The sequence below is a fragment of the Chrysochloris asiatica genome, unplaced genomic scaffold (assembly GCF_000296735.1).
Source record: "Chrysochloris asiatica unplaced genomic scaffold, ChrAsi1.0 scaffold00367, whole genome shotgun sequence".
In the NCBI taxonomy this organism is placed as follows: domain Eukaryota; kingdom Metazoa; phylum Chordata; class Mammalia; order Afrosoricida; family Chrysochloridae; genus Chrysochloris; species Chrysochloris asiatica.
Window position 1 is genome coordinate 1,675,765 of NW_006408885.1, and position 20,325 is coordinate 1,696,089.

At 58.6% G+C, this 20,325-nt stretch overlaps 1 protein-coding gene across 1 annotated transcript in view; it reads left to right on the top strand.

Annotated features, from left to right (window-relative positions):
* The first annotated feature begins 333 nt into the window (after positions 1-333).
* Positions 334-20,325, top strand: part of PLXNA1 (plexin A1) — a 37,833-nt gene continuing 17,841 nt past the window's right edge. The window contains exons 1-9 of the mRNA XM_006876232.1: positions 334-377; positions 2,037-3,315; positions 4,450-4,632; positions 14,676-14,816; positions 15,578-15,678; positions 15,985-16,108; positions 16,190-16,343; positions 17,047-17,146; positions 18,277-18,391. Coding sequence (XP_006876294.1) covers positions 334-377; positions 2,037-3,315; positions 4,450-4,632; positions 14,676-14,816; positions 15,578-15,678; positions 15,985-16,108; positions 16,190-16,343; positions 17,047-17,146; positions 18,277-18,391 — 2,241 coding nt within the window. The remainder of the gene's footprint in view (positions 378-2,036; positions 3,316-4,449; positions 4,633-14,675; positions 14,817-15,577; positions 15,679-15,984; positions 16,109-16,189; positions 16,344-17,046; positions 17,147-18,276; positions 18,392-20,325) is intronic.

Consider the following 20,325-nt stretch of genomic DNA (forward strand, 5'->3'; position numbering starts at 1 on the left):
TAGGCGTGGATGGAACAGAGAGGTCACCATAGCTCAGGGGGGACTGGAGAGCCCTACTCTCTAGTTACAGGTTTGAAGGGTACCCTGTGGCCTGCAGCAGGAAGCCCAGGCAGCCTGTGGGGCAGGTGGGATCGCTCCCTGCCTGGACTCTGAAGGGCCATCTAGCTTTCATCCTCGGCCTCCTAACTGTCAATGGGGGCCCGGCACCCTGGACAAACCCGTACCACATGGGCAACCTCCCCCTCACCGTGTCCTTCTGCTTGCAACTTGGCAGCCCTGGAGGAAGGGGGCTAACTGGCAGGGCCACAGAGTCTAGATTTCACTACACTACGGATGAGGTTAGAGTTTTCAGGGGAAGTGGGCACCAGTGCGGACAGGTGGGCATGAAGGAGACTGGCTAGTGGGCGGTGGCATGGGTGGGAGGGGAGTGGGCAGTTTGAGAGACATAGAGGTGACACTGATACACCATGGTGAGGAATGGGCACGGGATGGACAGGGCCTCAGCAGTGCTCAGGGTCTAGTGTGTCAGTGGCTGGTTGGGTGTTAGGTCCGGGCAAGGTTGATGTTTGTAGGAGGGGTGGGCACTGCCTGGCTTCTCTTTCGAAGAGTTCTTTTGGGGAACTGAAAGGTCTCAGGGTAGATGGACCAGGGAGCCTAAGGAGCCAGCTGGGAGAGGAGTGGTGTGGGCGGTCAGCAAGCAGAAGACACCGTTCATCCTGTGGTGGTGGCAGCAGGTGGGAAGTGAATTACAACCTGACTTTCAGGTTTGGTAAGTGCCTGGGCCAGGGTCAGCCAGTGAGGAGGGTACCCCATGAGAGTGACCCAGGATATCCACCCCCCCCCCCCCCAGGGGCTTGTGTGGGCCCAGTGGGCAGCAGACCTGTAGCTAGTCAGACATACTTCTTGTGGTGGGTTGACTCAACACCCTCCCCTCCTGCTCACCCTGGCCACGCCAGGCCACACATACACTTCTCAAGTTTGGAAGGGATTACCAGGCCTGAGTCTCCGGAGATGGGGATTGGTGTAGGCTGCAGTGTGATGTGGAGGGGCATTCAAGCCCCCCATCTGGTTGCTGTAGGATGACGGTGATGGATGTGTTTCCAGCAGCCTCGCCCACCCCCTAGATTGGGGCTCTTGATTTTGAAGGCTGGATGGAGTACATGCTGGAATGTGGGGAGACAAGTGGTAGCAGCGTGGGGGTGCAAGGCTGTGTGAGAACCAGAGGCAAATGAAAGGGCTGCCATCAGTGAATTCTGACACAGCGACCCCACCAGGACAGAGTAGAATTGCTCCTGGGGGTTTCTGAGGCTGTGAATCTTTATGGAAGCTGACTGCTTCATCTCTCATGGTGAATTTGAACTCTGACCTTTCAGTTAGAAGGTGGGTGCTTTAACAACTGTACCACCAGAGATGAGAGCCCTGCTTCCCTGTTTTCTCATGCCCTTTTCTCTATCTCCATCAGTGATGGCTGGGCACAGCATTGACCGAGGGTCAGGCAGGCGGCCCTGCTCCTTCTGTGGTCCAGAGCTTGGTCTTGATGCACCTTCAATGTGTGCAGAGCCTGAGACCAGCTAGGTGTCGTCTCAGCTTTGGACTCTTCTTTTGGGTTGATCGCTGTGACTTTGCGGCGGTGTGCACCATATATGGCACACAGCAAGAACTCATAAATGCTAAGCCTGTGTGTCCACATGTTGGAATTACAGACAAGTGCTCACATCTGTTGTCATGTGTGATGTGTTTCTATCAGCCTTGCATGTGTGCTCATGCCTCATCACATAACCTGTTGCATATGTGCATCCCTTGTCACGTGGTACTGTACATGTACTCACATCTCGCCATGTGTGCTCACAGCTGTTATGTATGTACTAGTGTTTGTCATGCACATCTGTGTCTGTTGTCACTCATGTACCCATGTCTCATCATGTGTGTGCTCATGTTTGCGGTTGCACGTGTGTTTATGTGTCATTATGTTGTGGATGTTGAGCGTGGCCTCCATGCCACCTGCTCACCCTCTCCTCCCCACTCTCCCCCCACAGGGCCGAGCCTCCCGGCTCCATGAAGCAGACATCTGCAGGACCCAAGCACCTCGGCCCTACGCCCTGGCCCGTCATGCTGCCGCCACTGCTGAGCCCGCTGGTGCCCCCTGTGCTACTGCTGATGTTGCTGCCGCCGCCACAACTGCTAGGAGGGGTGTGGGTAGAGGCAGGAGCCCCCCGTGTAGGCGGGGGTCTGCAGCCCACCTTCCGAACCTTTGCAGCTAGTGAGTGGGGCCTTACCCACCTGGTCGTGCATGAGCAGACCGGTGAGGTGTATGTGGGCGCAGTGAACCGAATCTATAAGTTGTCGGGCAACCTGACCCTACTTCGGGCCCATGTGACAGGCCCCGTGGAAGACAATGAGAAGTGCTACCCGCCGCCCAGTGTGCAGTCCTGCCCCCACGGCCTGGGCAGTACTGACAACGTTAACAAGCTGTTATTGCTGGACTACGCTGCCAATCGCCTGCTGGCTTGTGGTAGTGCCTCGCAGGGCATCTGCCAGTTCCTGCGGCTAGACGACCTCTTCAAACTTGGGGAACCCCACCACCGGAAGGAACACTACCTGTCCAGTGTGCGTGAGGCGGGCAGCATGGCTGGAGTGCTCATTGCGGGTCCGCCTGGCCAGGGCCAGGCCAAACTCTTCGTTGGCACACCCATCGATGGCAAATCTGAGTACTTCCCCACACTGTCCAGCCGCCGGCTCATGGCGAACGAGGAAGATGCTGACATGTTTGGTTTTGTGTACCAGGATGAGTTTGTGTCATCGCAGCTTAAGATCCCCTCAGACACACTCTCCAAATTCCCAGCCTTTGATATCTACTATGTGTATAGCTTCCGCAGCGAGCAGTTCGTCTACTACCTCACCCTGCAGCTGGACACACAGCTGACCTCGCCTGACGTGGCTGGGGAACATTTCTTTACCTCCAAGATCGTGCGGCTCTGTGTGGATGACCCCAAGTTCTACTCGTATGTCGAGTTCCCAATCGGCTGTGAGCAGGCAGGTGTTGAGTACCGCCTGGTACAGGACGCCTACCTGAGCCGCCCTGGCCGAGCTCTGGCCCGCCAGCTGGGCCTGGCTGAGGATGAGGACGTGCTGTTCACCGTGTTTGCACAGGGCCAGAAGAACCGCATCAAGCCGCCCAAGGAGTCAGTGTTGTGCCTCTTCACGCTCAGGGCCATCAAGGAGAGGATCAAAGAACGCATCCAGTCCTGCTACCGAGGCGAGGGCAAGCTCTCGCTGCCCTGGCTACTCAACAAGGAGCTGGGTTGCATCAACTCGGTGAGTGGGCGCCACGGCCTTCCTTGCACGCTCTCTCGTCCCCTCCCAAAAGAGGCAGCCGCAGGTAATGTAGATAGCACACGTGTGTAGCCTGTGCACTTTGCCAGGTGTACCCTGTGGGGGATGCTAGAGTTCTGACCAAGCCTGGTACTGCTCTGTCTCCTCCATGTGAGCAGGGAAGTCCCCATTTGACAGATGTGGCCACTGACACTCAGAGATGGGAGGTGATCTGCTCAAGGTCACATAACCTGTGTGTGTGGTGGGTTGGTTTGGATCCATGTGGGTATTGACTCACCTTCCCCATTGGTGGTATGTCTACTTGCCCAGTACCCTGGACTGGACACTCACCTCTCGAGGCTCTGCTCACTACCTGTTACATGAGGCCATTTGTGACCCCTTTGGTCTCTTTGGGACTTTACCTCGCCTACGAGACTCATTTTGTGCGGAGTGGAGTGCATCAGATGCACATGGTGTCTGGGAAGTAGCAGTGGCCACCACAGCTCTGGGGCCATCTGCTTGTCCGGTGGCATCTCCTCTTTCCATACTTGCCCATCAGAGAGATACCCTGGCCCAGCATCCCTACCCATCCAGTCTCTTCACTGTTCCAACTCTGCAGCCCTGTGTCTATTCCCTGGGCTCCTCTGTGCTTGTCCACTCTGCCTCAGTAACCACACACCCGTTGTGGTCACCCCCTCACCACCAGACCCCACCCTCATGCCCTCTGAACACCCTCCTGGTCCCAGCGAAGGGCCTGTCAGCCACCTCCCTCCCCTGATTTGTCCCCTTTGTGGTCTGAGGACAGTCACCCTCCCATTTTGTGGGTTGGCCTGGGCCTCTGAGCAGCAGGTATACAAGAACTTCCATGCTCTGCCATGCTGGCTTGGGCCTGGGGATTCCTCGAGCTCTTTCCCTATCAAAGGGGGCTGGAACTTCTGACCCCAGAGCTGCCCAAGCTTCCTGGGCCAGAGCCCCTCTGTGAGGCCGGGAATGACCCTCTGGCACAGACCCCTACAGCCTCCCTTCCAGCCAATGAGGCCCCTCCTGACTTCTCAGTCTTTGGGTAATATACTGTGCAATGAGCCGCCAGGTAAGCAGAAGCCTTGGCTTGTGGCCTCACCCTATCCCTTCTCACAGCCCCTGCAGATTGACGATGACTTCTGCGGGCAGGATTTCAACCAGCCGCTGGGGGGCACGGTCACCATCGAGGGCACACCCCTGTTCGTGGACAAGGATGATGGCTTGACTGCTGTGGCTGCCTACGACTACCGTGGCCGCACCGTGGTGTTTGCTGGCACTCGAAGTGGCCGTGTCCGAAAGGTGGGCCTGGCTGCGTGGGGGCAGGGATTGTGTAGTGGCCTGGGGAGCATTTTGCTTCATGAGTGGGTGGGGCAGTGTGGCCTTCCAGCTGTGCTCTCTAGAGGTCTTGGCTCAGAGTTCTGGTTCTCGGGGGACTCAGGGTAGTTTGGACCTGCCAGCCCCCTGGCTCCAGCCCCACAGTGGTGGGTCCCTCACTGGGTGTACACTGAGCTCCTAGGGGGCAGGTGTCTGTAGGTGGGGATGGGGCTGCACCAGGGTGTGCCTTCCAGGGTCGCAGTCTCCAAGCCCAGCAGATCTGGTGTCTGCTGAGACAGCAACTGCTGCTGGTAGCTGGGCCTCCCACATCCTGTCTATGGAGACGGGCAGGCCAAGGGCAGGGAAAGGACACTGCCTCCCCTCCCCTGACCATTGGTTGATGCAAAAAGAACGTGGAGGCTTGTGGAGTGACTGAGAGATGGGAGCTGGGGAGGGAACACCATGCAGGGTGGTCAGCTTGGCTCCTCTAGGCTCTCCTTGTCATGCCCACAGTGCTGGGCTGGGCAGAGCTGAGGGTGGGCTAGCATCAGGGAGAAGGAAGACGCTCTTGAGTGGAGGTGGGGGTGGTTGAGGAGACTGCAGTGGGTACCTGTGAGGCACCGAGGGTCCTTGGGGGGGGGGGGGCAGGGCCGGCCTGAAGGATGAAATAACAGCAGAGAGTGGTGCTGACATAGCAGTTGGGCCTTGTCTGTTCACTAGATCCTTCCAGCAATTTCTCGCCCTAGGTGACCTGGGCCTGAGCCACCGAGGGCGGAATCTGCTTCCCAAGCCCTTTTAGGCTTAGGGCTTATGAGAAGGGGTTTCCCAGTTTCTGCCACGCCGTTGCCCGGGCTTCTTGCTGACTCTTTGGTCCCTGGAAAGTCCTCTTGGATGAACCTCAGCCCCAGCTCTAGAGAGAGTCTGATATTTGGGGGCTGTGTTTATTCAGGTGGCTCTGGGCCTGGGTTGGTGGTGCTCTGGGGCAACAGCAACTGGGAAGCTGAGCACTGTGGGTCCCCAGCCCCCTAGCACTTGCCAGGAGATAGCCCTTAGAGGATCCTCTCTTATGGAGCAGAGACTGAGGCCCCAAGATGTGTATGGAGTCTCCTAAAGGGGAGCTGGGTGTGTTGGTGGTGGGCAGTGGTGGGTAGATGGGTATGCTGCCAGCTGTCTGCCACCCACAAAGTTGTCGGGAGACAGGAACAGGTTTGTCTGGTCCTGCCTGCATTCTTCTCTGCCTCAGAGGGCCGCTGTTTGGTGGGAGCTTTGGCAGTTCCTGGGGTTTCTGATTAGCTGTGTCCTCCTGCCTCTTACCCTAGCCCTCCATTGAGGAAAATGGAGACCCAGGGCACTGAAGGTTACATTCCTGCCTTCTAAGCCCTACAGCAGGTGGGACACAGAGGCCAGACCCCTCCTTGAACCTGGTGTTTGTGCAGCTGATGGACAGCTGGTCTGTCCCTGTCCCCTGTGAGCCTGAGCTCTTCCCCAGCATCTAGGCAGACAGTCCCTTCCTCATGCATGGGTGTGTGTCGGGCGCTATGGCAGTGTGTGGGGCACAGTGCCCTGCACGGGTGTGAGGCCAGCTGTACCCAGGATAGTGGAGTAAGGGTGGTGTCTGCTGCTAGCCCCAAACTCTCGGGTGGGCCTGCCTCAGCTCCCCATCCCATCTGAGCTCACTGGTCTGGTAGAGAGGGTCCTGTTGGGGCTGGTTGAATAATTTCCTCATTCCCCATGGTGCATGCCTGATCTTGAACAAGCAGGTGAGCTTTGGGATGGCTACTGACTCTTCCCCTCACCACTGTGGGGAGCCTTTCAGAGGCTCGGTTTCCCTTACAGCCATCATGAGGGCTGTGTGTACAATGGGTGCAGTCGATTGCCAAACCTCTGTTGCACAGGGGAAGCTGAGGCCTGTGCCTAGAGCTTTGCTCATGACTGCTCCCTCAGTCCCTTTTCTCGGAGTCCTTGGTGAGGAATCAGGCCTCAAGTGTAGTGCCCAGGAGAAGGCAACTACTCCGACCCCGCACCTCTGTGTCAAAGCAAGGTCTAGAGCAGCCACTCTTCCACGTGACCCCACGTGTTCCTGCCCCTGGGCTGGAGCCCTCATGGGCCTTGCCTCTAATGCCCACCCCGCTCCCTTTCCTGCCCTCTGACTAGTCTGGTGAGCTAGCTCCTGTGGGTGGCGTTTGGAGCTCAGGCTTTGGTTGAGATCCACCCAGTCATTCTTCCCCCTCTGCCATCTCTGCTTCCTGAGGCTCTGTTTTGCCATGAGTCTAGGTTTCCCATGAGGGGCAGCTGTGGCTGGGTTGGGGGTACGTGGAGAGTGAACCTCCCCTTGCTTGTTCATGGCCTGCCCTGGCTGCATCACCTCCTGCCAGTAACGGCGCCCCTGGGCTTCACCCTTGCTGGCTGTAGTGGCCTATCCTGACCAGGGCTGTCTAGTGGACAGCAGGTCTCCCTTCTCCCACCTCACCCCTCGCATGTCTAGATCAGGCTTGGATGTTGGGGGACTGTGGTCTGGGGTGAGCCAGGTGGGTTTGCTGTGGGTCCTCTTTGAATAACCTCTTGCTCTCAGACACCCCTTGTTTCAATTGAGATGCCCTCCTCCTGAGGTTGAGCTGGACGTGTCCCACCATCTGAGTGTGGGGGCATGGGCCCCCCCCCATGCTGCAGCTGGCCTCGGCGTGCCTATGGCCCACAGGCCGGGCTGCTGTGCCAGCCGCCCCACCCCTCCCCAGGCCTGGCTTTAACAACGTGATGGGAGCTCCAGGGAGTTGGTTGGCCTGGGGCCAGGCCCCACCAAACGTGTTGTGTAAAATTGTAGTCAATTGATTTAAGATCTGCCAACTTCAGCTGCTCAAGGCTGTGCTGACTGTACTGTGGCTCAGGCTAGCTGGGTACCTCTGGCTCCCCTTCCCAGAGGCCTCACCTCTCTCTCCACAGGCCACCTCCAAGCCCAGCCCAGCCCTGTGGCACAGCCCACTCTCAGGCCTGGCTGACCCCTGCATGGTAGGGACACCCTGCCCCTTGTCGGCTCAGGGACAGCCTCTCATTTTTGCAGAGCAGGAGAAGGTGGTCCTGGCATTCAGGGGGGTCAGTCACCTTTGTTTCTGTAAGGGACTCAAGGGGCTGCAGATTGGACTGAGGCCTTGGCCCTGGTGGTGTCCATGCCCTGGGATCCAAGGGACACATGCAAGGAGAGGTCTGTGCCTGGCCAGAACCTTTCCTTGGCCTCTCTCTGGAGAACAGCCATGCCTTGCCTGCTTCGGATTGGTTGGCATTCCTTCTTGAGTTGGTCATGTGCCTTGGGCATACTCCTGCAGTGGCTTAGGGACAGAGGTGCAGGCTGAGACTGTACGGAGATAGGAGGTCTCACTGGGACCCCAGTCCTGTGCTCTGCTTGCACACAGGCCCCAAGGCTGCTCTGGTTGCCTGAGCTGCATGCTACCACCTTGCCAGAGCCACCTTGTCTAGTCCTCTAGGTCCTGTGGGGTTCCTTGAGGTGGGCCGGATCCTGCTGTGGGTGAAACCAGAAGGCCTGCTGTGCCTACCTCTGCTGTCTGACCTGATGGATGGCATGGTAGGCGTGGTACCATTGCTCTGCGGTAGCAGATGACAGCTGTCTCCTAGCTGGGCCCCCTGCACCCAGGTCTTGACACTTGCAGTTCTCTCTGCCTCTGGAGCCCCTGGTGCTCCCTGTGGCTTCAGTTCGGCAGGAGCATCAGCTGGTGCTGGGCCTGCCCTCGGGGCCAGAGGCCTCCTGTCTCCAGAGGCCAGCGAACATCTAGAAGCTTCCCAGGCTGTGCACGATGCTCCTTTGCCCTATCCCAGGTGGCTCAGGAACGGCTACTTCAGAGACCCATCTGGAACAGGAGGCAGTGTGGCCCCATGCATGGGGTCCTGGCTCTCAGGCCTCCGTGTCTCTGACCTGGCGGCTGCTCCTCCTGGTTTAGGGTCTGCTCCTCCTGGGGGAGACCGGGGTGAGAGCTGCTGAGTGAACTGCAGGCCCTCTGCACACTCTCTTTGGCAGGGTCACCCTGAGTTGTGTCTCTCTCTGGGGGAGACGAGCAAGGAAAGGCCCCCAGGGTGTGTGCTACACGGGAGCAGGTGGGAGTCACTCTGGGTCTACTCCTCCAGGAGCCCTCCTTAGACACCCCTGCCGACAGGTGTCCTCAGAGCGGCTTTGCCTATTTGTGACCTTGGCTAGTTATGTCACATGGTTGGTGTGTGTTTCTTTCCTTCCTTGCTCTGTGTTTCCTGACAGTTGTCCTCGTGCTTCTCCTGTGGAGTGTGTCCTGGCCATGCCATGCAGATGCATTCGAGGTTGCGCCCACCGTGGGCTCCATCTGTCAGGGAGCAGCTGTGCGTTTCTCTGGGACTTAGGCTGACTTTGAGATTGCTGGGTGCTCATTATTTCTTCACCCTAAATCTCTAGGATGGAACCACAATGATGTTGGGTTATTAAAAGGACTGGGTGGTGGAGTATGGATGCCTTGGTGAATCTCTGTTCACATGCCAAGGTGAGATGGGCATGGCTGCATGCCTTGCATCTGCCCAGTACTTCCAGCCCCTTATTGCTGGACGCCAGTCCCAGGGCCCTCAGGCAGTGCGGCAGGGTGCTATGCATATGGCTCCCAGTTCAGCACTGTCCTGGGGGGAGGACCTGTTGTGCTCTTTCTGGATCTGCTGCTGAGGCTGCGAAGTTGAGAGGGGTTCTACATGCCCCGGCGAAGGCCAGGAGGGCACCAAGCCACCTTCTGTTGACCCTGTGGGAGTCGTGTGTGTGTGTGTGTGTATGTGTGTGTGTGCGTGTATGTTCTAGCCTCCAGGCAATGAAGCATGGGTTCTGCATGGCCGGTGGAGCTGCCTCTGCCCCAGGTCTGGGGACTTGCCACATTGCTTCTGGGAATCCTGATTGTAGATGCAGGCCAGCAGCACCCCCCTGCACCTGTCCGGAGTGTGCCTGCATTCAGGGGGTGCCCGGAGTTTTCACACTTCTCCTCCATGGGCTGATGGAGCCCTGCCTTCAAGCACTGTCCATGGTGAGGGTCTATGTGGGAGCTTGGTCTGGAGCTGGGGAGTGAGCTGGGAAGGGTGTTTTGGGTAAGGGAATAGCACATGCCAAGGCACTGAGGTGTACTTAGTTCATGCTTGGGCCAAGCAGGGCTCCATGCTGTGTGGGGCCTTGCTGTCCTGGGCACACCTAAGCAGGGCACAGCAGCTTCTACGAGGTCATGTGCTGGGCCCCGGAAACTGGGCAGGTTTTGGGAAGGGTGTTTGTTTGGGTTTAGTGGTCAGAGTGGGTCTGTGAAGGCCCAGGCTTGAGAGACCCTGCAGGTCAGGTGGTGCTGAGGTCATGGAATGGAAAACAGCTCTTGAGTTTGAGATGTTGGGTGCTCCTTGCTGATGTGTTCCCACCTTGAGGTTGGGCAGGTGGGCATCGAGTGAGGACTGGGTGCCTATAAGAACCTCTGGGCTCCATCGTGGTCCTTAGCAAGCCTGAGGTGAGGATCCTTGGCCTCAGGTGGTCTTCGTTGGGCTCCCTGTAACAGGAAGATCTTGTCTTTTCTGTGCCTTGTCAGTCTCTGACCTCCCTTCACAGGAGTGGGTTGGACAGCAGCCTTTGCCTCCTATAGATGCTCCTGGGTTTTCACACAGCCTATGGGCTGGATGGCAGCCCCCACCCACTGGAGAGGGGGAGGGTGGACTGCTGGAATCTGCAGCCAGCACTGCTGAAGTCAGTCTGATCCCTGGTCTGCCATACTGAGGTCCTGCCCAGCTGTGTCCTCTAGGACCCGACTTGCCCCCTCGGCATGTGTGTGTATGGGGGGGCTGTGATTCTGGGATCCAAACCATGTTTTAATTACCCAGTTACTGCCGAGAGGAAGTTGCTAATTGCTTTTCCAGTATCAGATTCCTTCTGGCCTTTCTGAGGGTGGAGTGGACCTGGGAAGGGGCCTCAAGCCTGCCCCAGCCAGAGGAATGAAGGCAGGGACACAATGCAGGGACTTTGGAGGTGCGAGAGGACCTCTGGAAGCGGATCTGTCCTTCCTGACCTGAGGGTGGGCTCTGGGCCCTGCTGGCTGGTCCCACAGCAGTGATACTAAGCGGATCTTATGACAGTCGCACTTGAACTGACTTGCTGGCCAGCTCTCGGGGCCTCACTCAGCCTCAGAGTCCCCCCAGAGGCCACCCTGCCACCACCCCAAGAATGGACTTGGTGCTACAGGCTCAGGGTCATGGATGACTTAAAAATGGAAAGGCCTATGCCACCTCCAGCCCCCATTCTGGGTCCTCTGCTCTTTCCTACCTCCAGGCCTCGTCAGGAGACCACGTGCTCCATGGCACAGGGTGGAGAAGGCAGGGTGCTCCCCTTTCCGGGTTGGGGCCAAGCTGGGCAGCCCCCTGCTTCTGGGCAGCTAGGGCGCGTGCCGAACTTGGCAGACAGCCTGGAGAGCCCCAGACATCCTCCCTGTGCCCCGCCTGCCCACACCCGGAAAATGGGCCCTTTGTTGGCTCTGGGCTGGGCTGTCAGCTGTCTGCCTGGAGCAGTTGGCCCTGCTGCATTGGTGAGGCTGGGGGTTTCCAGGACCAGGGGCTGCTCACCTGTGCCGATTCTCACCTTGCCCTGAGCAGAGGGAAAGGGTTCCTGGGGTCAGGCTGACTCCCTGTTAGGACTCAGTGCAGGCTTGTGTGGTCACTGTGGCAGTGGGTATTTGATTTGTGAGGTCCTTCCTAGTCCAGTTCAGGCAGACCAGAGCCTTGCCTGGCCCTGACACCCCCCAGGCCACTAGAACCCCCCCCCCAGAGATGTGGTGGGCTGACTCCCTGGTTTTCAGAGGGCAAGAAGCTCAGGGAGAGACACGGTATGGGCAGTTAGGGTTGTGCCAGAGGCTGGATGGGTCTGCAACCCGTTTTCCTGGGGAGTCTGAGCCAAAGGTGGGTGATTCTGGGGTATGGTGCAGCCTGACTGGGCTGCCAAGGGGAGCCAGATGACATTCCTCAAGCCAGCTCAGAGGAGGGGACTTAGGGTGAGGACAGAGGGGCCCACTGAGTTCAGCCCAGAGGCCTAGATGCAGCGGACTTCCCTTGGGAGTGGAAGAGGGTGGCTGGTACAACTTGGGGCCACTTGTGCAAAAGCCGTCAGAGGTTGGGCTAGTTGGTGCTGGTGGTCTTTGGGGGAAAGGCTTGCAGAGGAGAGAAGTGACAGCTGGAAGTGGGTTGAGGATGCCCAGAGGATGTCCCTGTCCTGGTATGTGGGCCCGGCTGCTCGAGGGTGGGCTGCCCCAGTTGGTGGCCCTTGAGTGGACAGCTGTGGGCTGGGCATTCCAGGTCCAGTGTGTGTCCCACTGTTCTCCAGTGCTGCCCTACCCCGGCCTTTCCCATTCTTCCTGGAATACCCCCAGTCTGCCTCTCTGGGCAGCTCCAGGGCAGGTTGTGTGCAACTGGGGACCCCAGGACCCCTGTGTGTGAGCCTCAGTTTCCTTCAGGGTGGACAAAGCAGCAGACTCCAATGGGGATTGACTACCCTGCACGTGGGCATTTGGGTCCTTGCTGAGCCTCGGACAGTACACACTAAATGCATGTAGAGCCCACCTCTGCCCTGTGCCCTCTGGGCCGCAGAAGGGCTCTGTGGGCCTCTAGTGGCCACTTGCCCATGCGTCCCTTCCAGGAAGCCTGCCGGGGCCTCCCCAACCTGCCTGCGCGTGTGAGGGCAGGTGGTGGACAGATGGGTGCATGGCAGACAGACAGCTGGATACATGTGCTCCAGCCGCTTGCCCGCTGCAGCTGTTGGCTGCCACCTGTCAACATTGGCATGTCGGGGGTGGGAGGAGGGAGAATGGGAGCCTGTCCTCCGTCCAGCTAGGCCTGGAGCTGCATCTCCGACCTTCTGGGACCCCTGAACCAGAACCTCCCACCTACGCACTTGCTGGCCTGTTCTGGCCACCCCTTGGTGAGAACACCGTTTTCACAGGAGTTGGTAGGGTTGCCCCTTGGTGTGGCATTCACTCACTCCTTCCACCATGTAGTCTGGTCTCAGTGTGGAGGGGTTGGCAGGCCAAGTAGGCCTCTGGCCTGAGGGCATCATCCCCCTACAGGAGGGGCTGCCCCAGCCTGTACCAGGAGGGATGGTGGGAAAGAACTGGGAGCATGTGGTTGTGGGTGAATGGGTTTGGCTTGGTGATGACTGGTGGAGCGAGAGACAGGTGAAGGCAGTCCTCAGGGGAAGTCTCCTGGCCTGCTTTTCACTTTGATGGGTGCTCTGTATCTGAAGCTGAGTTTCCACCAGTGTCCCTATATCCTGTCCCTGCCTGCCTCCGTTTCTGCCCCCTGGCTATTTTGACCTGCCCATTCCTGTGTGTGGCGCTGTGGGTTAATGCGCTGGATTGCAAAGTCGGTTGAAACCACAAGGTTGACAGTTCAAGCACACCAGCTGCTCCTTGGAAACCCTATACAGGGTCGGTGTGGGTCGGAACTGACTCGATGGCACATAATAACAGCAACAACAACAGCAACATTCCTGTGTGGTGGCTGCTTAAATTTGGCAATTGCCAGTAGGTGCCTGGTTTAATCCTTAATTCTCAGGCCGGGAGGGATGTGTTGTTGATTATCTATCACCAGGCAGGAGAGGCAGAGCAGTGAAGCCCCTCACCTGCGTACCAATATTGGGAGTGTCTGACCCAGGGTGTGCCCTGAGTGATGTCAGGCTCCCCTCCCTTTCTGGCCTGTGTATGGATGCTCCAGGAGCTGACAAAAATGGGGAGGGGGGCGGTGCTTGCAGCTGCCCTGGTGGAGGTATCAGTGGGCAGGCTGGGCCATGGGGGTGGGCCCTATGCAGGCCTTGCCCTGGGAAGGCTCTCCCTGCTTCCCTGGAGGTCTCGGCCAAAGCCTTTGTGGGCCACCATGGGCCAGCCTCTCAGGCATCTTCAGCTGGCCCAGCTCTCAGGGCCCCCCCTGCCCCTCCCCCCCCCCCCCCCAGCCCTGGTTTCATCTCTTCCGGGCCTGGTTTGGTTTAAGCCTAGAGCTGAGCGGATGTGGGGGTGCTGGCTGGGCTTTGAGGAATGCGGCCCTCCCACTCTCCACGGGGCTGCCTCTCTGGGCTGAGCTGGGGGAGGGGGAGACTGGAGAGTGAGCCAGAGAACAGTGCCCCACCCTGGCGGCCCCACTGGCCCATGCTGGGGCTGTTGCTGGCCGCAGACCTGCCCAGCAGTGTGGGGGTGGGGGCCAGCTTCCCTGGCCACAGACTGCTGGTGCCAAGATGAGTTGAGAACTGGGCCTGGGGATGCTGCTGGGAGCTGGAGGTGGTCAGAGCCATGAAGGTGGCCCAGGGAAGGGACCCTGCCCCTGCCTCAAGCCTGAGAGAGCCCGCTCCGCCCCATAAGGGCTGGGCTGGCGCCGCCCCAGGAGCCCATCTTTGGAAAGCCCCCTGGGTCTCTCTGTTAATTAAATACATTTGTTTGGTAAAAGCAACTAAAAATACTTGCAGCATCACAGGCTGCGGAGGAGAAGAGCCGGCTAATTAGCGGCCGACTTGTTTGGGCTCTGGAATATATTTCCATGCGGATGAGACGCCTGTATTACTGCAGTGCTTTCTGCCTGGGGTGTTGCCTACCCCCTTAGACTTCCTGAGGCCTCCCCACCCTGTCCATCTTAGCCCTGCCAGCCCCCCACGCCTCTGCAAACGCCACTCTGCAGGAGGGCTGACTGCCTGCCCCAGGCTCCTGTGGTCATTGTCTGGGACACAGCAGTGCTGCTGGGTGGTGGGCTGCTGGCTGGACTGTCCTAACCGCCCCCAGAGCTGTGGCCTCTGTTGGCCGAGGGCAGGGCCAGCGCCTGCCTGCCTTAGTCCGAGTCTGGCCTGCACTGGCTCCTGGCAGCCTGGGGGTGGGGGCCAGGGCCAGAGTGTGGCCATTTCTGACCCTTCCTTGCCTTGCACGGTTTTGTGGGGGCAGCGCTTTGGGCTCTTGGCCTGAGTGGGCCTGGGGCAGGAAGGTATCAGAACAACCCCACTGAGGCCCTGTTGCCCACAGATCCTGGTGGACTTGGCGAGCCCTAGCGGCCGGCCAGCCCTGGCCTATGAGAGCGTGGTGGCACAGGAGGGCAGCCCCATCCTTCGGGACCTCGTCCTCAGCCCCAACCGCCGGTACCTCTACGCCATGACGGAGAAGCAGGTGGGTCCCTGCTCACTGCTGTTGGGGGGCCAAGGAAGGAGTATTCTTGGTGCTAATCCCTGCCCTGCCTCCCAATCTTCGTAGGCAGAGCTAGAGGGACTTTGTGGCAACAGAATCCCAATACTGTTGTTCGTTCAGGGTTTGTGGTACGGCCCAGGCCTAGAGCCAGCCTAAGACAGTCTGCTGTGTCTGTCTCAGTGGGGCGGCTGGGAGAGGCCTTGGGGCTGACAGAGGGGCTGTTGGGCTGGGCTTCTGTATGTCCTCAGCCCTGGGCCTGGCCTTAGCTCTCAAGGCTGTATGCTTGTCTTAGCCTGCTCTGTGAGGAGCCAGCCTCTTCTTCAGCTTGTTCTATGACTCTGGTAGCCTGGTAGGGAGGGAGGAGGGGGCAGGTGGGCTGGGCCTCCCTCCCACCCTCTGGGTCCACTTCTGTCCCACAGCCAGGTGTGTGGTGGCCAGGCTTGTGCCCACCCCTGTGATTCTGCCCCTGGGCCTCAGGGCCAGTGAGGTTGTCTTTGTGGGTCCAACCTGCCTCCCTGACCTTGGCCTGCCCTGGTGCTCCCTGGGAAGCTCAAGAGTTGCGGGGAGCCCTCACTGGCCAAGTTTTGTACTGGCTGGCCCTCCACTTGCTCCCCACTGATGTCCAGGCCCCATTGGAGAGCAGGCTTGTGTAGTATGAGTGAAGACCTGGGGGAGGGACTTACTTGGGAACTAGATGCTGAGTGAGGTCTGGGGAGGTACCTGATATAGCAGCGGCTCTCCAGGTGACGCGGGTGCCTGTGGAGAGCTGTGTGCAGTACACGTCATGTGAGCTGTGTCTGGGCTCGAGGGATCCCCACTGTGGCTGGTGTGTCCTGCACAGCATGTGAGTTTAAATTGGGTGGCCAGGTAGCAGGGGTCCTGAACTTCACCTGGTGGCTACTGACCTGAGCTGGGTGGGCCTCAGTCTTAGTGTGTGCCTTGGGTGGGACACATTCCTCTGAGCCCCTCTGGGACCCACCAGGCAGCATGTGCTCTGAGCCAGGCCCTTTCCTCTAAACCCTCCCCCCCAACCCCCAAGGTGGGATTTCCAGGGGCAAGTGTGCCATGGGATGGGGTGAAGGAAGCCTCCATAGGGGACTGGCCATCTGAGGGTCCTCTCTGGGCTGCTCCCTGCCTCTGCCACCCTCAGCTGCTCTCGGCAAGATGCTTGTGAGCGGGCAGACGAGCCCCAGCGCTTTGCCTCGGACCTGCTGCAGTGTGTGCAGTTGACAGTCCAGCCACGCAACGTCTCTGTCACCATGTCCCAGGTTCCGGTGAGTGTGCCCCTGCTCTGGGTACTGGGCCACGAGAGGAGCTCTGGGAGGTGGGTCACTCACCCCCCACCTTGTGTCCAGCTCGTGCTGCAGGCTTGGAATGTGCCTGACCTCTCGGCTGGGGTCAACTGCTCTTTTGAGGACTTCACGGAGTCTGAGAGTATCGTGGAGGATGGCCGTATCCACTGCCGCTCGCCCTCTGCCCGTGAGGTGGCGCCCATCACCAGAGGCCAGGGTGAATAGGCTGCTGCCCTTTCGGCGTGGGGTGAAGGTGGGCGGGTGCTGTGCCTGAAGCCAGAGAGGGAGCCACACCTGCGGGTCATTCCTTTGTCCAGCACAGCCCCCATTGTGTGTTGGCCCTAGAGACTTTCACGTTTCATGTTCGGGTGCCCACCCTCAGCCTCCTTCTGGAGTGTAGGAAATGTTCTTGGCACTGGGGCAGACCTGTGGAGACCCTTCCGTGGGCAACAGACTAGTGTGTCTGATAGGGAGCCCACAGAGTGGAAGGGAGGTGGACCGGGCTTGGTTGGCAGGTCGGACACCATGGGGCAGAGCCTGCAGAGACCCAGGGGGCTGGAGGGTGGTGGGGGTAAGGTCGGAGGTTCTATGGGCAGGTCCTGTGGACTTGTGGCTCCTGGTTCAGGCTATGTTCTGCACAGAGGGTGAGCACAGGGTGCCGGTGCAGCTGTGATCTGTCATCCAGCCACCCCAGGCAAATCAAGTCAGAATGCAATGGTCAAGGTGGGCCTCCTGAGCTGGGACTGTGTCCAGCCACATGTAGTTGCTGCAGAAGGCATGAAGAGTTCGTGGGCACATCCTCCCTTGCTCGCGGCCTAGGATTCCTCATCCACAGAGCCGCTCCAGCCTCGTGTGATGCAGCCTGGCTCTCTCTGCCCTGAGTGCCTCAGCGTCTGCAGCAACATGTGCATTTCTGGCAGGAGACCAGCGGGTGGTGAAACTCTACTTGAAGTCCAAGGAAACTGGGAAGAAGTTTGCATCAGTGAACTTCGTCTTCTACAATTGCAGCGTCCACCAGTCGTGAGTACCTGGGCCGCAGGGCTGTGGGCTGGGCAAATTTAGCTGGGCCCCATCCCCACCCCCATTCCCTGTGGACTGCTGTTTTCCTCTCTGTCTTCCCAGTGCTGTAGACCCATCCCCACAGCTCAGTCTAACGGTGTAACATGGTGAGAATGTGCGGTCTGAAGGCAAAGCAGTGTGGGAACAGGTTGCAGGCAGGGGAGTCCCAGGCTTAGGAGCCCAGACAGAGAGAGGTCTGTATGACTTGAGTGGAGGGCCAGTGGGCAGAGGTCACACTGGCCAGTGAGGCCAGGGTGGGAGAGAGGGACTTGTGGCTAGCTCCTTGGGCACTGTGGGGTGGATGGCCTAGGGGCCCAGAGTAGAGGTAATAGTGGAAGACAGTGCTGCTCTGGGTCAGCTGGGTGATGGTCTCTTGGATTCCAGTAAACATAACTGTACTTTGTTCCGTATCACGACTCTGCTGCTGGTGTCTGCCTCAGGGCTCAGTGCCCTCCCCAGCTCTCTGCTGAGCACGTACTATGTGCCAGACAGTGATTGAAATTAGCATGTCATTTCTGGTCTTTGTCAAGGGGCTGCACAGTGGTGACTGAGTGTGGACCAAGGGTGGAGTGACTCATGTAGGTTGTGTGGGGCAGCGTGTGTCTGAGGGCGTTTGAGTGGAAAAGGTGGACGTTGTGTGTGAAGGTGTCAGTCCGTCCATCCTGAGGCTCTTCCTGAGTGCTTGGTCCCGCCCTGCCAGGTGAAGCCAGTGCTCCAGAGGACAGGTGCACAGACGCACATGGCCTCCCAAATATAAGTCAGATTCATTAAACTAGGAGAAAGTGAGAAATGTTTTCCCTTAGCTACCCTGGCAGTGCCTTAGTGCCCTGGGCTGCTTTGGGCAGGCAGTTGTAGTTGTCGACTTGCCGCCACTAAGGGGAGCTCTGTTGGACTGCACTGGGCTGGAGGGTTGGTGGTGACCAGTTTTAGGGAGAACAGCAGTGAGGTGACAGGTGGGGTTGCTGGACCAAAGGCAGGTGAGGAGTGGACCGCCCAGACTTGGGGAACTGGTGTACACAGGTCCTGAGGTGGCACTCTGTGTGCCTAGGGCAGGGCTCCCCGGGACCTCACTGCCATTCCTCTCCTTGCAGCTGCCTGTCCTGTGTCAACGGCTCCTTCCCCTGTCACTGGTGCAAGTACCGCCATGTCTGCACACACAACGCTGCCGACTGCGCCTTCCTGGAAGGCCGAGTCAATGTGTCGGAGGTAAGGCCCTGCTGATGGAAACGACCTTCGTGTCCTGAACTGTGACTGCTCGGCGTCTGCTGGATTGAGCAGACCTGTGAGCTGTGGGGGCTGATGGAGGGACAGGCACTGGGAAAAGGCAAGTGGAGGGAAGTGGAGGGCAGGGTTAGGGTGTGCGGGGGTGAGCCGCAGGTGCCCGGAGCCCGGGCCTGGTGGCATTTGGTGGTGGCTGCTGGTCTCTTTGGTGAACTGGGCAACCTCGGACGGTGGCCTGCCTCTGCAGCCCTGCCCTGAGACTGTAGACAGTGGGTGGGCAGTATGGTCAGAGCTAGGAGTGTGAACCTAGGACCCAGATGGGGCACAATATGGTTCCCAGCATTCTGCTTGGGGCAGACGGATGGGGGAGACCATGTGATGAAGTTGCAGAGCTCTTGCTGGCTCCTGAGTTGTTTGAAGCATTGCATGGTAATTGATAATAATTAGGTAGTAATTATTTTGGAGCCTGGGCAAGGCACTGACTTTGTTTATTATCAGAGCTGACACTTCTCCTGGGGCCCGAGGCACTCAGGACAAGTGTAGGACTGGATGTGTAAGGCGGGTGAAGGCGGGACCCAGTGGGTAGGGCTCAGCATTTAGCCTGGCCTAGAGGAAGCCCGAGGAGCTCTGGTAGCATAGTGGATACGAGTCAGTCTGCAAACATTAAGGTCAGCAGTTTGAAACTACCAGCTGTTCTGTGGGAGAAAGATGAGGCTTTCTGCTCCCGTAAAGATTTACAGCCTCGGAAACCCTGTTCAGGGTCGCTATGAGTCGGAACCAACTCCACAGCACACCACCACTGCTAGAGGAAGCCTGGTGTGGCACTGTAGGATAAGCACTGGACCATAAGGTCGGTTTGAACTGCCAGACCGCTTGTCCCCACAAAGGAGCCTTCTGCCCCTGCAGCCTCCCTTTGGGTGAGCCTCTTCCTCCTGCCCCCCACCCCACATCATCCCCAACTGAAAACAAACGAAGGTCCTGGAGATCGCAGGGCCCTGACATCCTGCTGAAGGCCCGTGGTCACTGACTGGGGGTTCTTGGAGACCCCGGCCTGTATAGGGGAGGAGTGGTGGGCACAGGTGACCAGCCCCTGAATCTCACAGCAGGAAGCAGCAGCATTGCACAACATGGGTGTGTTTCTGAGTTGGGGGCACCCCCAAAGGTGGCAGCCAGAGCTGGAGCTGGGAGGGCCCTGAATGCAGGGACGTTGTTGGTCGTCACATACCCAAGTTTATGCAAGCAAGTTGACACTGGCCTCTGGTTATTAAAAATACCTGTTGAATGCGTTTATTCTCCCACAAACCCTGCTTTGATGGAACATTCCCCCAGTGCCTTTATAGGAAACCTTTCCAAGGGGAAGCTACACTTGCTACCTCCACCTTCCAGGCCAAGTGGCTGCCTAAGGCCTCCACAGTCCTCCAAAGCTGTCTTCCTGCCTTTCTGGGGAGTATAGGCTTGGGACTCTGGCCAGGCTCCCATGGATACACTGGCACTGTTAGGCCAGGCCTCTGTGCTGCTAACCCTGGACTTGGGCCTGAAGGAAACTCCAGCTCCAAGCTGGCCCCTTTCTTGTACATGGGGCCCCAGAGTGCCACTGAGATCCACAGAGGGCACACGGGTGTTGGTGTCCAAGTGATAGGGCACATTGGGACTTGTCTGGAGAGAGGGGGTCAGAGAAAGCATTCTGGTGACCAGAAAGAGTCAACTTTAGTGGGGCATTGTGGGTATGGACGCTCCAGGAGGCCTTGGGTGGAGGGCTGGCCCAAGGGAGTGCTTTCTTGCCTGGAAGGGGCCCTGGGCACCCTCAGGTGGACTGGCTAGTGCTGGACTGTGATGTGCCAGCACCTTCCCCAAGGACTATACAGCCTCAACACCCTACAGGAAGCACCCCTGAGTGCCCACAGACTGCAGCCTGTGCC